Below are 14,763 nucleotides of genomic sequence, written 5' to 3'. Positions count from 1 at the left end.
TGGAGGGATTATTATCTCACCTTTGGGTGGGGAACGTCTGGTGAGGACCTGGAATTCGGGGCAAGTCTGGACTGACCTTCTGAACCTGTAAGAACCACCAACACGACCCTCACCAGGAAAATGAATGAATTGATGCTGTTTAGATTTGTCGCTTGCCATCACAAAAGTACACACTTCGACCCAAAAGTACACACTTCAACACAAGACAACAGAAGGCTTCCAAAGACCCACTTATGACCATGTAACTGCTGTCAAATCTTAACATAAACGAGACACATATATATCTGAACTGACATGACGCCACTCTCACACCAAGCCGAGATGCCAGCCTCTCAAAGTTCAAACACAAGTGATTACAGTACATAATAAACTAAATTATTGTCATGAAGCAGGGCTGAAAGGAGTTGTTTTTGTTTATTGTTACATATACTGTACAGTAGGTTCAGTAAGCAGTAGCAAGTGTGAGAAAGTGATGAGTCACACCGCCATCTTGTGTCTGAACAACATTACTGCACTACACTGACCACTAGAGGGCGCCAAAGCATGCAGTTTAAAATAAACTCATAACTCTCAGATAAGGCAAGAACGAGCTGATGGACAGCAATATTTGCTTTTATTTATGAGCTATGATTTCTATGCGGAAAAAATGAAATAAAATAAGTGCTACTTAAGTTTAATCAGACTGACAAACAGTACAGGGAAGCCGAAAAAGGCACTGCGCATGCGCACTGGAATCGCCACGCTGTTCAAACGCTGTTTTTCGCTGTTGGCGGGAACAACAACAACAATAACAACAACAAAATTTCTGACTTTCTGACTGAAGAGCTTGGTTGAACTCAATCTAAGAAAATGGTAAGTCTTCTAGAAATGTTGCGTGGTGTAGTTATATTCGGTTAATGGGGGAAGAAAAGGTTTGTTGTGGTTAGCCGGTTAGCTTTGTTGAAAATCCTTCTACTACTACTAATACTAATAATAATAATGATGATGATAATGGTAATTAGAGATTGGTACGTTTGCACATTTATATAATGATGACTAATTTGGGTGAAATACACTCATTTCTGTCACGATTGTAGCAACAGTAGGTGTAGTGATGTAGTGTTTAAGGTAAAGCTTGAAAACCGGAAGTTGCAGCTTTGCGTTCAGCTCCGTTCCCGTAGTGTAGTGGTTATCACGTTCGCCTAACACGCGAAAGGTCCTCGGTTCGAAACCGGGCGGGAACAAGTGAAAATTATTATCTCATATTATTATAAAATAGTATCTATATTTATTAAAATTAACTCGCTAATGCATGTATTGTTTTTCCTATACTAATACTGCATATCTACTTTAAATGTGGACAAATCTAATCACTAATGCCTATTATCCAGGCATACTGTATTGCCAGTTTGTTGTCTGTTATCTCTTCCTATGTGCAGTTTATAAAAATTCAAATTTTATGGGTCACATATACAACCATACACAGTACGACGTGCAGTGAAATGCTTTTCTTGACTGTCCGTGACATAGGATTTACATAAACCAGAATTTAATTCTATATAGCTAGGAAAGGGAAAATCTAAAAATCTAAAAATATGATATAAGGGATACAAAGATCGGTGTTAGAAACAGTACACCTGTATTTTGAATAAGATGCAGATATGTGTGTGAATAAGCTTCCCCTTCCTCGTTCATTCATGTTCCATGGATCTAAAGCGTATCACTGGAATGCTTGGCACGAGGCGGGGATTCAGCCTGAATCCTGAATGGATTCACATCATAGTCCCTCCTAACTTGTCCATCATAATTTAATCCTTTCTCTCAGTACACTGGCATTCCATTCCTCCGGAAAAATGGAAACTGACTTATCGGACATCTTCAATCAGTTTTAACAAATAAATTGTTTTATCGCCACAAGTCTGTTATAAGATTAAGTCAGGACACTGTTGGGTTTCTGTGTATAGAGTATCATGACTCTGTGTTTAGCTGCTGGTGAGCGGGGCGATGTGAAAGGGGAGGGGCGTGAGCCTCCTGCTGGGCAAATAATTCACACCTCTCCACAATAACAGTGGTACAGAGATAAACCGGACAGCACAACTAAACTGCCACAATAAAATTATAATATTTAAACCTAGTAGGCTAGGGAAAAAAAAAAGAGAGGAATACTTATGAAACACTGCAAAGACTTTAAGCCTTGAGTGTCTACTTTCACATGAGCCATTAATCAGTACTGTGGAGTATGACATCACTCATGAATTCAATGCTGAACACAGATACGCCCAAAACAGGCACAAATTCCATTTTTTGGCTTCTGGTAAAAAGATTAAAATCATAAAAGGATTAAATCTTTATCATGAAATTTCTAGACATCATGTCCTAATACTTCATATACAGTATGTACAGAATATTTCAATAGCTACATATACATATGCATTTATTTACCATGTAAATGATGTGCTCGTACACCGAATCACATTTTCACTGGCCGTGTTTCCTCCAAACAGTCTAAGAAGAAAGGCCTAAGTCTGGAGGAGAAAAGAAGCCGTATGATGGAGATATTCTTTGAAACGGTACCTGAGTTCATTCTTTTTACTGAAAAGTAATCTGTAAGGTAGAACTGTCTAAAGTAATAGCAGAGGTGAGTAATTATTACAGAATGGACCATTTGTGTGTGTTTTATTCAGTATTAAATTTTCTCATCACCATAATTGTTACAGATATCTCAGCTGGCACACAGAATTATAGGATTAGTGTCCCTGGCAAGGACACCTTTCTACGACAAGGATGCTTCTTGAAGTCTGTCCAAAAATAGACATTATAAGACAAATGTGAGCACGTTAACGTTGCCTTAAAATGCCGCCTACCTAGGCAAACGACTTGAGAGTGATGAGTGGAGTTCAGGGCTAGAGGGGATATTTTCAAGTGTTTATTATAACAATATTGTTTGTGTTAAATATTGTAATATATCAAGTGAAGTTAAGTTCAGGTGGGCTTTATTGTCATTCCTCTATATAGCTTGTATACATTGGAACGAAATGTCGTTTCTCCAGGACCATGATGCAACACAGAACAGTACGCAAGACCACATACCGTGCAATACACAACAGTGTGAGACGAGTGCAGGACAATAAATACACAGAACAGAACAATAGATACGCAGGACAATAAATACACAGAACAGAACAATAGATACGCAGGACAATAAATACACAGAACAGAACAATAGATACGCAGGACAATAAATACACAGAACAGGACAATAGATACGCAGGACAATAAATACACAGAACAGGACAATAGATACGCAGGACAATAAATACACAGAACAGGACAATAGATACGCAGGACAATAAATACACAGAACAGAACAATAGATACGCAGGACAATAAATACACAGAACATGGGCTGTACACTATAAACTATTTTGTAGTGTAGCAGCAGTAAGTATAGCAGTAAAAGTACCATCAGATCAGTAACAGATAACTGATTATGATTATTAGCATGTGTGTTTGGGAGTTGTTGGTGAACCCACTTTGTTTTCCCCACCAGAAAGACGTGTTTCAGCTAAAGGATATTGAAAAAATCGCCCCAAAAGCTAAAGGAATCAGTAAGTAAAGTCCTAAAACTCATAGACGTCTGTAGAAACTTAATTTTTTTTCCCCAATATAAGGTCGTTTATGTAGTTTGAACTAGGGAGTTACTGATATAAAAAGTATGTCATGTTACTGTTTTAGCTGTTATCATGATGTATGATATAACTATATGAAACATCTAGTGAGCAGAATTATAGTGTTAATTCTAATAATTATAAGCCATTTCCATTCAATTCGCCCAAAATAAGACACATCGTGTGACAGTTGCCAGGATTGCAAAAATCAATCTGAAATTTGCTGCTCGTCCACCTCAGCTTCATCATTTATGGTTTAACAATCCTTTTACTTTTTACAACACGAACATAATAAACACCTGATAACACCATCTGTAATGCTGTGTTGTGCCCTGTGCAGCCCCCATGTCGGTGAAAGAAGTGCTGCAGAGCCTGGTGGACGACAACATGGTGGACTCGGAGAGAGTCGGAACCTCGAATTATTTCTGGGCTTTTCCGAGTAAAGCTCTTCACGCCCGCAAACGCAAACTGGAGGATCTGGAGAAACTGGTGAGAAACTTCTTGTAAATCCAGGAGAGACGATTCACATTCAGCCAACCTGAACATAAAGTTTGAAGGATGGAAGTGAGAATTTGTCTAAACACTAAATATTTTATTCACTGTATGCATATATTATAGCTCTACTTAATTAGAGCAGAGGGATGATCTGAAGTTTTCCTGCTACTGTTTAATCCACTGTAGATTTTTATTCATGTTCAATTTAATGTCCTTTCTGCATTATTGTCCAATAAATATTATTTATTTTCCCCATTTAATTCTGCTCTAATTTAAACCAGACACCGAAAGAGTTTTTTTTATGTTTTGTTAATGAATATATTCTATATTGATGAATTTCCTGTAGAACAATAAGTTATTAAATTATTAATGTTTAATATATATATATATATATATATATATATATATATATATATATATATATATATATATATGTACAGTTATATTTTGTCTCCTTATTAAAGGTGCAGTAGGTAAGATTATTATTATTATTATTTTTTTCTCCAAGATTAGGTCTCCAATGGTTAAGTAGGTGGCTTCAACTTTTGAATGATTGTTTTTACTCCTTAAGCCCACCCCTCTCATTCCCACACATGTTCACGAAGCTCCGCCCCCAGGATCTACAGTAGGCCGTAGTGTAGAGTGACTGACAGGCGCCGTGTCCAAGCACAAACAAGCTTTCTGGACTGAAAGTCAGTTTTCCAAACGGGTTTTCTCAGCCACTTAATACACTTCTGCTAAGCCCATGGCTTAAACCTTTATATTTTATCATGTTCTATCATGTTATCATATCTTTCTGGATATTTGTAGAAGTAACAAATCAACTATTGCACCTTTAAGGGTCTCCACATCGAGATTTAATCACCACTCTGCAAATTTTAGGTGTTCTTGATGTTATACAGCGTCTCAGTACATCATTCATTTTCTTCTCTGTGTATCTGCATATCTGGATTTTATACCATTGAGGACATTAAATTCCAAACTTTGTTAGTAATTTATTTCTGTGGTTTTTGCCGTACACAGTCTCAGTTGAGTCCACATGAATGTTAAAGAGATTTGGATGAAATTCAGTCTGACTTGAGAATCCGCTGCTCCGGAGTCAAATTACTTGGGTTTCGTTCATCGATCCAGCTGTATATGTATATTTATCATTCTCTATAGCCAGATTTTGAATGTTTGTAGACTATAAAGTACATAAAATCATATTTAGGTCCTTTGTCTCTTCCTGCAGCATGAGGACGGAAAGCAGCGGCAAGCGGCTCTTCAGCAGGCCATTAAAAAAGCCAAAGAGGGACGACAAGATACTGTAAGAGTTCCCTGTCTCACACTCGCCCTCATTCAGCTATAATTGAACATACGATAATATAATATAATATTGTATACTGCAGAGCCTGGTATAATATTGCATTATGTACAACAGTATATAATACTATACTACATTATAATATAATTTAGTGTATGCTAATGCAGTGTAATAGAAGTAATAATCACTGATTGATCAGTATGTAAAAAAAAAAGAGATATTAATATAAATATTAATAAAAATATATATGTTGTATATTTAAAATAATGTTTTTAATGCTACAACAATGTGAAAATTTATAATACCATTACACATTATATTAGGACATGTAAAATATAATATTTATTAATTATATAGTTTTTTATACATATGCTATTTTTATGATTTTTTATTAAAAAAAAATAAGAAGTGTTAAATTAATATATTTCTAATAATCAGTGTAATGCGAGATTCATGGTGCCTTATGTCATTTCAGTATTTGGCGGAAATGATACAAAACTTTGATTTAACCTTAAAAATAATTCATACATTATTTTACAAAACAGAAAAACTGCAGCTAAATAAGACGAAGATTTCATCTTGCGAAGTTAACTTGAGCTCCATTAGCTCTCACTAATCTGACATGTCTGTGCCGTAACACACTCGTTACCATATGACTCACTCTACTTAATCTCTAAGTAGTGTTAGCTTTGGCTTTTCAAATCCCTGATAACAGTCCCTTTAAATGTTAATACCTTTGTTTTTATTTAATAGGATTAACAGCAAAGCTGAGATTTGTTGCTACACATCACTTTTAGTGGTTTGATTTTATATATATATATATATACATATATAAAATCAGACAGGTGTGATAAATATAAAATTACTGTGCAGAAGTTTGCACACCCTTATGACAGTATGAAGAAGACAAGAAATTTACATCACTGAGACATTTTGTGTTGGTGTTTTTTTGTTTTATTCCTTCATTATCAGTTTTATTTTTTTTTTAGCTGTTTATAACTCCAACCCATACTCCAATCCCATAACTCCAGTCTCCAATTGTTTTTCGCTTTGAATCCTCTCATTTGCAATATTTTGTATTAGGGTGTAACAATGAATCAGTTATATATAACAGTTTAAAGAGCTCTTCAGTTAAAAGAGCTCTTCAGTAGCTTTCACAGAACACCAGCCTCGCGCCGCTGCGATCTACAGCGCCCGAGAACAAAGTCGTAAAACTCTGGCAATTTAGCCGACTTTGGAGCTCTATTTCTTGTTAAAATGACACCTCAGGTGCTGCTACAGAGCTCATTATGTTTCAATCGATCATTTTTCCCGGGTCAGAAACTTAGTTTATTCAATCAAATTTTTGGGAGAATTTATAAATGTATTTATGTATTTATTTTTAAGATATGGTGAAACTGTAGTGCAGTTTGTTTATTTTATTAAACCTCTGTTCATAGCAATTTTTGAGTTATTTTTATACAGACAAAAATGCACATTGTTTGCATTGTTTATGATTCAGAAATAAAAAAGGAGTCTTTTCAGTTATAATTTTGTTTCAGTCAAATTTTATTCAAACTACTCTGAGAATTGAATTGAATGACGATATTCGCTTCATCAAATCGGATCATGACCATAGTGTATCGTTACACCCCTATTCAAAATACACTTATCTCACAATCTAGTCTGTGTGTGTGTGTGTGTTTAGGAGGAAAGAGCGACTCTTCATAAGGAGCTCATGTCTCTGAGAGAGCAGAAAGAAACACTACGTGCTGAGCTGGAAAAATATAAAGAGTGTGATCCAGAAGTGGTGGAGGAAATGCGTGAGTACAGGACGCAAATCAACTTCAACACATAAGCACTCTGACTGTAGTTAACCTAAATCCTAAAAGATTCTGCAGACGGTTGACAGATTAAAGGAAAAACTTGTCGCTCCGTTATGCTGTGGGGGGCGTTTATTCGTTTTCTCGCCGTGGTTTGGCTCCACTCGTCCTCTTAGAACAATGAGTAATTACAAATCAATCAGCTCTTCTGACTGATTGAAATTTATTCTGCGATGAAACATTTCTGTCCTGGTTAGCGTGGTCTCGTTCAGAATGACTCCGCCACTTTCACAGGTCATTCACGGGTATTTAATGGTGTTTATCGCTACCAGTATGTTTCCAAAGACTTGAAGAATCTATGCCATGGTGGCTCATAATGGCAGGAAACCTTACTAACATGCTTGTAGTTTTTTCTTTTAATTTGTCACCTTGTCTTACATAACCGTGTGTATGCAGAAGCCTTGCGCCACCCTGCCTTTACCACACAAACGAGGTCAGGCACACAAATGATCTCATATCAGCTGCATCAGCCGCACCCGGGTAACTCCCCTGCAGATGTATGAGCGATTTACTCTTTCTGTTGGTTTCACCATGAAGCAAATTAACACAGAACATTTCTCTACACACATAGGAGACAAAAAAAACCTTCCCCAAATGTCAGTCAGATTATGTATCCAGCAATGTTCAAGGTATGTAAGTTGTTTAGACTAACAAGCTGATGTTTTAATATCGAGATAGGGAGATATGACAAAAATCCTGATTCTGACAGCAAGAATCAGCCAATACGATACACAATATGTATTATGATGTATAGGTTTGCAAACAATTTCCCAGCAGTACAGTACTTGGACGACTTTATTTAATGTCCGTAAACAATTATTTATTTGCTTTAAAAAATGAAATTTTTATTTTTAAAAACGAAATAGCAATATTTAACACTGAAGAGGAGAATAAAATTTTTTAAAAATCTGTAAAAAAGTTAACACATAAGTACAACTTTTAAACAATCAAACAAACAAACAAAAAAAAAAACAGGACTTCATGATATTTATGATATCTCAGGAAAGTGACAAATTTCTGACAATAGTGTACTTAGTCTTCAGTAATGAGCAAAGTATAGTAAAAGGGGTTAAGAATGGTCAGGGGAAATTGATAAATGGTAACGTGAGTAATTTATTCTACAGTACTTTGACCTGCTCACTGTGAGCGAGGGTGCAGTGGGCGCGTTTGCACACGCATGCTTTTTTTTTCTTTTTTTTTCTTTTTTTCTTCAGCATAGCATTTCATCATACAGTTAGAAGGAAAGCGATAACATTTACTGTAATGCTAGTTTGTGCTTTGCCTAATTACTGGGGTTATGATGAAAGAAATGAGTTCATATGAGAAATGACTCACTTTACAGTGACCCAGTTACCAAGTCTCGCATCAGTTGTGCTGTATCTTATTAAGTATTCCGAATGAACGATCAGATACAAATTAATGTAAAATAAACTGCAATCTGATATCACAGAGTTAAAAATTCAGACTCATCACATGACATGACATGGCACTAATGTTTATAAACAGCTTTAGAAGTAACTATAGGAGCTGGTCTAGACTTTCAAACATGGATTATCACAGCTGAATTGTGTTTTACTGGCTGTCAAAGACAATGAATCACTCCACAGGTGGCGCTATATCGATCTGAGCTTCAGCGTGTCTCGACTTGTCCTCGTCTAAAGCTTTACACTAGAACACCTAACTACCATCAACACAGTTACTGCAGCAAAACAATACAAAACAAAACACTGAGCTGTAACAAGCTAATCATGTGCCGTTTAGTCAAGCAGAAAAGTGGCAGGTTAGTCCTTTAGTCCGCAAAAAGTTATATCTCAGCAAGTCTTGAATACAGTCAATGTGATGTATTATTTCTCTCTATGAGATTATGATAAAACAAATATTAGAGGAACTGTTTAGTCCTTAAATTGTCTTGTTGAAATGGCAATTAATTTGATTATTCTAAGCATTTATTTAAACAAAAAAGCAAAATTATTATATTGCCAATAGATAAAGACCATTTAAAGCTGGAAATTGTGAAATTACCAAGAAAATAGGAAATAATATTATATTTGTTTTATTATAATAGAATGAGTAATATTAGAGTATATTCAAGATTATATTCAAGATTTCTATTTTTATAAACAATATACATTTAAAAATGACATAAATATCCATTTATACATTATATTTAAATTTTAAACACATTTTTGTATTGTTATTGTTTTCTTCTTTCTGTCACTTTTATTATTTATTGCATTATTATTATTATTATTATTATTATTATTTGCCTATTTTACTATTTTATTTTTTGACTACCTTTTTCAAAAAAAATATTTCTCTGTTTTTTACGTCACACCATAAAGCACTTTGAGCTACATTTTAAATGCATGAAACGTGCTCTATAAATAAAATGTGTTATTTTAAAAATATGCAGTTAAAAAAATAAAGAATGAAAAAGAAAAATATATCATAAATATGAAAAGAGAAGAAAATTATTGTTGTTGTTTTTGTTCTTTTTCTTTTATTATTATTATTATTATTATTATTATTATTATTATTGAGGTGTAAAGTCTGGTCTAAACCCTACAATGTGAGTACAGTTTAAAACCAGCTCTGTGCAGAATTTCAGTTGCGCCACAGAAGCTAAAGCTGCATCGTAACTCCGGTTCACATATGAAGAAATAATTATCCTCCTCACAAAATCCTCCTTAGTGCAGCTGCTCTTATTACTCTGTACACAGTGGATTTATACAGCCGCTAGCTTTTTTTTATTATTATGAGCACTGAGCACTGAGTGAGCACTGAGCAGACAGAATTTAAGAAGGGTATGACTCACTCTGGTGTGAGAAAATACAGTGAAAATACAGAAAATATGGTGAATGTAATTTTAATAGTATAAAATAAATACTAAAAATGAGCAATGATGTGTTTCTGTAGGTAAAGAGAACGTTACAGCGAAGGAAGCCGTGTCCAGATGGACTGGTAAGTTTCAGCTGTAGGAAATAAAATCCTGCGATTTCTGTCTCTGTGCTTTCAGAATGATTAAATCGCAACTAATCCAGGAATTGAAATGGTTTCCCAGTGGACATATCTAGACGTGAAATCACACACTAACTGTAGAGAGACTGGAACACACTCATCGTCTCTTTATCTACACCACAACGTTTACGCTAATAGTCCTGGGCTGCGTCCCAAATCACCATACTACTGAAGGAAATGGTATGAGAATAGTATGTTAGCCCTAGTGTATACTGTTAAGCGCTATTAGCTATACAGATAAGCGTTTAACAGTGACTTTGAAACTTTCTTAGTTACCATGACAACTGGATCTGGATCACAATAGGTTTATTAGTGTTTATTAGAGAGACTTGAAACACACATGCTGTTATCATTTATTCCAGACACTGCTTCTTGTGTGTATATATTATGTGTTGTCCTGTATATATTTATATATTTATCTATACTGTATATGTGCATACGTCCTCTCTGAACATCCACCTTGTTTTTAGAAAGCCATGGAATCATGGTAGCTATGGCCTTATGCTTGGGGTCATTGTTATGTTGGAGTATGAATTTCTGACAAATTTGCAGATTTCATCAGGTTCTTCTCTAGAATCTCCCTGTGCTTGACTCCATCCATCCTCCCCTCAATCTTGACAAGTTCCCCAGTCCCTGCAGATAAGAAACATCCCTACAACATTATGCTGCCACCACCATGCTTCACATACAGGATGCTTTTGTTTTGGTGATGAGCTGTGCTGGCATTCATGCCAAAAAGTTCTAATTTGGTTTCATCTGACCACAAAACCTTCTGCCAGTTTGTTGCAGGATCCTTCATGTATCTTTGTGCAAACTTCAGATGGACCTTTTTAAGAAATGGCTTCCTTCTTGCCACCCTCCCATACAGGACAGATGTGTGCAGTATCTTTGATATTGTTGTGTGATGCACATCAATTGGCCATAAAATCCTGTAGGTCTTTCAAGGTTGCCATTTGCTTCCTGGTGGTCTCTCTGCCCAAGTGTCTTCTTTCGCAGTCATCTAGCTTTGATAGGCGTCCAGATTTTGGCAGACTGTGGGTCATGCCATGCACTTTCCATTTCTTAATGATGGACTTAACAAGGGGTATCTTCAAAGCCTTGGAAATCTTTTTATATCCCTCAGCACATGTGTATCTGTCCACAACTTACAGTTGTCGTGTAGTTGTTTTTGGAGCGTATGCTGTTGCCTTTCTGTGGATCTGCACTTGAAAACTGAAGGGCCGTAGTAAACATCTGTTTTTATTCAAGCTATTGAATAAAAGTCAATTGCTATGATTCCACACAGATGTTAAAAAATTAAGTGACTATGTGACCTTGAAGGCAATTGTTTATTCCTGAGATTGTTTAAGGTGTATTACTTATCAAATCAAGATATTGTAGTTTTTCATTTTTAAATAAGGTTAGAAATGTTTCATTGTTAACTTTTCGCTTTGTAATGTGTTGCTTGTAGATTAGAAAGAAAAAAAATAGATCTTATGTAATTCACAATTTGAGTTTAATTACAGCCAGTAAGTAGTGGGTGTAAATTCGCAGGTTTGGTTTCTCCTGAGGCTCTCGGCTTGGCAAACACTTAAATTAAAGTTGCATTCCAATATTGTTTTTAACACACCCTTGTCAACCTGACCTTATTTCCATTTTGGGAGAAGCTCCATCTCCACCCTAAGGGTTGTTCCATTGCATTGCATTACTGTAGCTCCAGTGAAGTTTGTTAGATGTGGGATTGAGTCGACATTGCTGTAAACTTCAGAATGACTGCTGCGATCTGATGCACTTTTTTTAATCAAGCAGCAAATGACTGCAGTAATAAACTGCTCAATATTTTAGAAAAATTACATTAGATATTTTAGGCCATTTGCAGTAAATTGGGATTGATTGATTGATTGATTGATTGATTGATTTATTTATTTATTTATTTATTTATGACAGCTGATGGAATTAAAGGTTAGTGAACTGATATGACTCAGAACAAATTGTGTCCACCTCAGCTACAGGTTTCTCGCTGCCCATATCCAGTGTGTTTCTGCTGAACTATTCTTTCACTTGTGTAACATGGGTGATGCCCCTTACTGATCATAACTTGGCTAATATTTGGCAAACATTCCAGTATTGTGAATCAAACATAGTGAATCAATTTATTTCCCCTAGATAATGTGTTTGCTATCAAATCATGGGCCAAGAGAAAGTTCAGCTTGGATGATAATCGATTGGATAAAGCCTTCGAGATTCCAGAAAACTTCGACTACCTGGATTGACCATGCACACACATACAGACACACCTTATAAATACATGTTATATATTTTTTGCTCAAATGCTATCCATGTATATAAGTTAATATAAATAAACATAAACAAATGTCATGTTATTTCCAGAGAAAAGAAGTAAGCTGTAAATACAAAGTGTGTTCTGTTTCGTTGGTAAATTTGTGTGTATATAGTAAATTTTGTTACTGATGTTTTGCACTGGAGCTACGAGGCTAATGCAGATTATAGCTTCCCGTTTATCACATAACCTTTAACATGTCAATATTACGTTTCATACGTTGGTCACAGGTTAAGTTAAGCTTAGTCTTGGATTTAGACTCAGACGTTTGGATGGTGAAATGAATTCTGGGTAAAACTTTTGGAGATGTTTTGCTTTTTTGCTGAACAAATGTCATCTTACAGCCTCTAATAATTAATTTTGTATTATTTCTGTTCTATGCTTGTACTTGTTGTGCCTGTATTATTTTGGTCTGTAAAATAAAATGTCCTTCCTCCCACTGATACAGACCCCTGGTGTAGTTTGTATACAAGCTACAAATACACAATACAACCTGTGATGAAAAACAGGTCCATGTATTTTATATGATAATATTTCAGATGTAATGCTAGTGTGAGCCATAAATAGTGTATGAATGAGTTATAAATGCACAACTTCATGTGTTTGTCATTCTTGAGTGATGCAGGAGGCTATAAAAAGGTTAAACATTATTTTGGAGTTTTAAAAAAAAGCAATCAGAGTGGAACAGACACTTTAATTACGTGTTTAAGAGTAACAGTCGTGATAAACTGCTGTGTTTTGGACTGTAGTGGGCGCACAGACTCACCAACAAGGTTGCCAGGTTAACAGTTTCCAACCTGACTGTAGATTTCAGTGCTAATTTTAAACCCAAGGCACACTAAATATTCATAAACAGAAATCATGTCATATACACAGTTCTATCTTTTTATATACAGATATGAAATGATAAATAATTTACACCACGACTGGTGTTAATCAATAAATAGCTACACTAAAGACCATTTTTTACATTCCAATTGGACTATAAATAGCAAACTTGTACGTAAATAAACTCTAACTGGCAACCCAGAACATCATCGGTGAAAAGGCCTAGTGCTTGGTTGCCAGGTCGGAGAAAAACCTGCGTTTCATCTTGTTTTAACTATTTTTAATCTAAATACAGTACAATAACTTTGTCTAATTTTGTACATTTTATCTGTTTATAGTTACATTTAATGTAGAGGAACGTACATTATAGTAGCTATAAACAGTCGTTCCCTCACCAACCTCTCTTTTTTTCTGTTTCTTGAAGTTAATAAAACTTAAAAAAAAAAAAAGTAGAAACCATGAACTTCTGGGAGAGAAAACATACTGAAAGTTACAAAGTGCTGACACTGGAGACTCCTTCCATAAATGTTAATTAAACGTTTTTCCTCTGTTAAATAACAGCACATTCCTAATCAGCTTATTATTAGTCATAAATTATGTGGCGCGTCTGTCGCATAAGTCCCTGTGTAAACTGTTACTGTCAGAATGATACCTCATGATACCTAATGAAACATGAAAGAAAATTCAACACCTTATGACCAATCAGAATCAAGAATTCAGCAGCGCTGCGGTATAAATAATCCCCTATTAACAAATCTTGGATTACTTCAAAACGAGTCATTGTTGGTGCAACCCACACTGAAGTTAATGTAAAGCTAAAACCTGTATTAAATTAAAAATGAATTAATGATTTTAAAACAATGTTAAAAGTTAAAGTTCAAGCTGGATTAAGAACTACAGTTTTTTGGTGAATATACAGTATATTCTGCTGTTTATGTTACTGTAATCTGACCTAATCCTTGCTGACCCACCTAACTTTTGTGTAAAAGTAAAACTTGAATTAAATGATGGCATAAATGCAATCTGTTACATTATTTTAAAACATGTTTTAAAGTATAATATAGCTGAATTAATAAATACATTTTGATTTAATCTTGGTTAAAATTAAAGTTAAATGTGCAGCAGTTTTTTTTTATTGTATAATCAGCAATTTACATTACTGTAGCTGATTATTTTGGCCTATGTAGTCTATTTTAGTCATATGCTAAATGTTATTCGGCACATTGTCACCTATGTTTTAAAGGTTTAAAGGTGCAATTAACACTTGGGACAACACGAATTAAAATAATT

The 14,763-nt window shown here is 35.0% G+C and overlaps 1 protein-coding gene and 1 non-coding gene across 2 annotated transcripts; both read left to right on the top strand.

Moving 5' to 3' along the window:
* The first annotated feature begins 558 nt into the window (after positions 1-558).
* mnd1 (meiotic nuclear divisions 1 homolog (S. cerevisiae)) lies at positions 559-13,088 on the top strand. Its single transcript, XM_026942922.3, has 8 exons — positions 559-852; positions 2,484-2,549; positions 3,530-3,587; positions 3,988-4,136; positions 5,374-5,448; positions 7,133-7,247; positions 10,224-10,268; positions 12,471-13,088. The coding sequence occupies exons 1-8, from the start codon at positions 850-852 to the stop codon at positions 12,575-12,577; spliced, it is 618 nt and encodes a 205-aa protein (XP_026798723.3). The 5' UTR covers positions 559-849; the 3' UTR covers positions 12,578-13,088.
* On the top strand, positions 1,151-1,223 carry trnav-aac (transfer RNA valine (anticodon AAC)). The gene has a single exon. It is a non-coding gene; the product is annotated as a tRNA-Val (tRNA).
* Positions 13,089-14,763: the final 1,675 nt, after the last annotated feature.

This window comes from Pangasianodon hypophthalmus, chromosome 28 (genome assembly GCF_027358585.1).
Source record: "Pangasianodon hypophthalmus isolate fPanHyp1 chromosome 28, fPanHyp1.pri, whole genome shotgun sequence".
NCBI lineage: Eukaryota > Metazoa > Chordata > Actinopteri > Siluriformes > Pangasiidae > Pangasianodon > Pangasianodon hypophthalmus.
Note: the sequence above shows the minus strand (reverse complement) of the source record. Positions and strands in the feature narration are given on the sequence as shown.

Excerpts from the sequence above, each read along its gene's own strand:
- mnd1 (XM_026942922.3), top strand. Across the intron at positions 2,550-3,529 it reads TGGAGATATTCTTTGAAACG|AAAGACGTGTTTCAGCTAAA; the intron begins GTACCTGAGTTC and ends TTTCCCCACCAG. Across the intron at positions 7,248-10,223 it reads AGAAGTGGTGGAGGAAATGC|GTAAAGAGAACGTTACAGCG; the intron begins GTGAGTACAGGA and ends GTGTTTCTGTAG.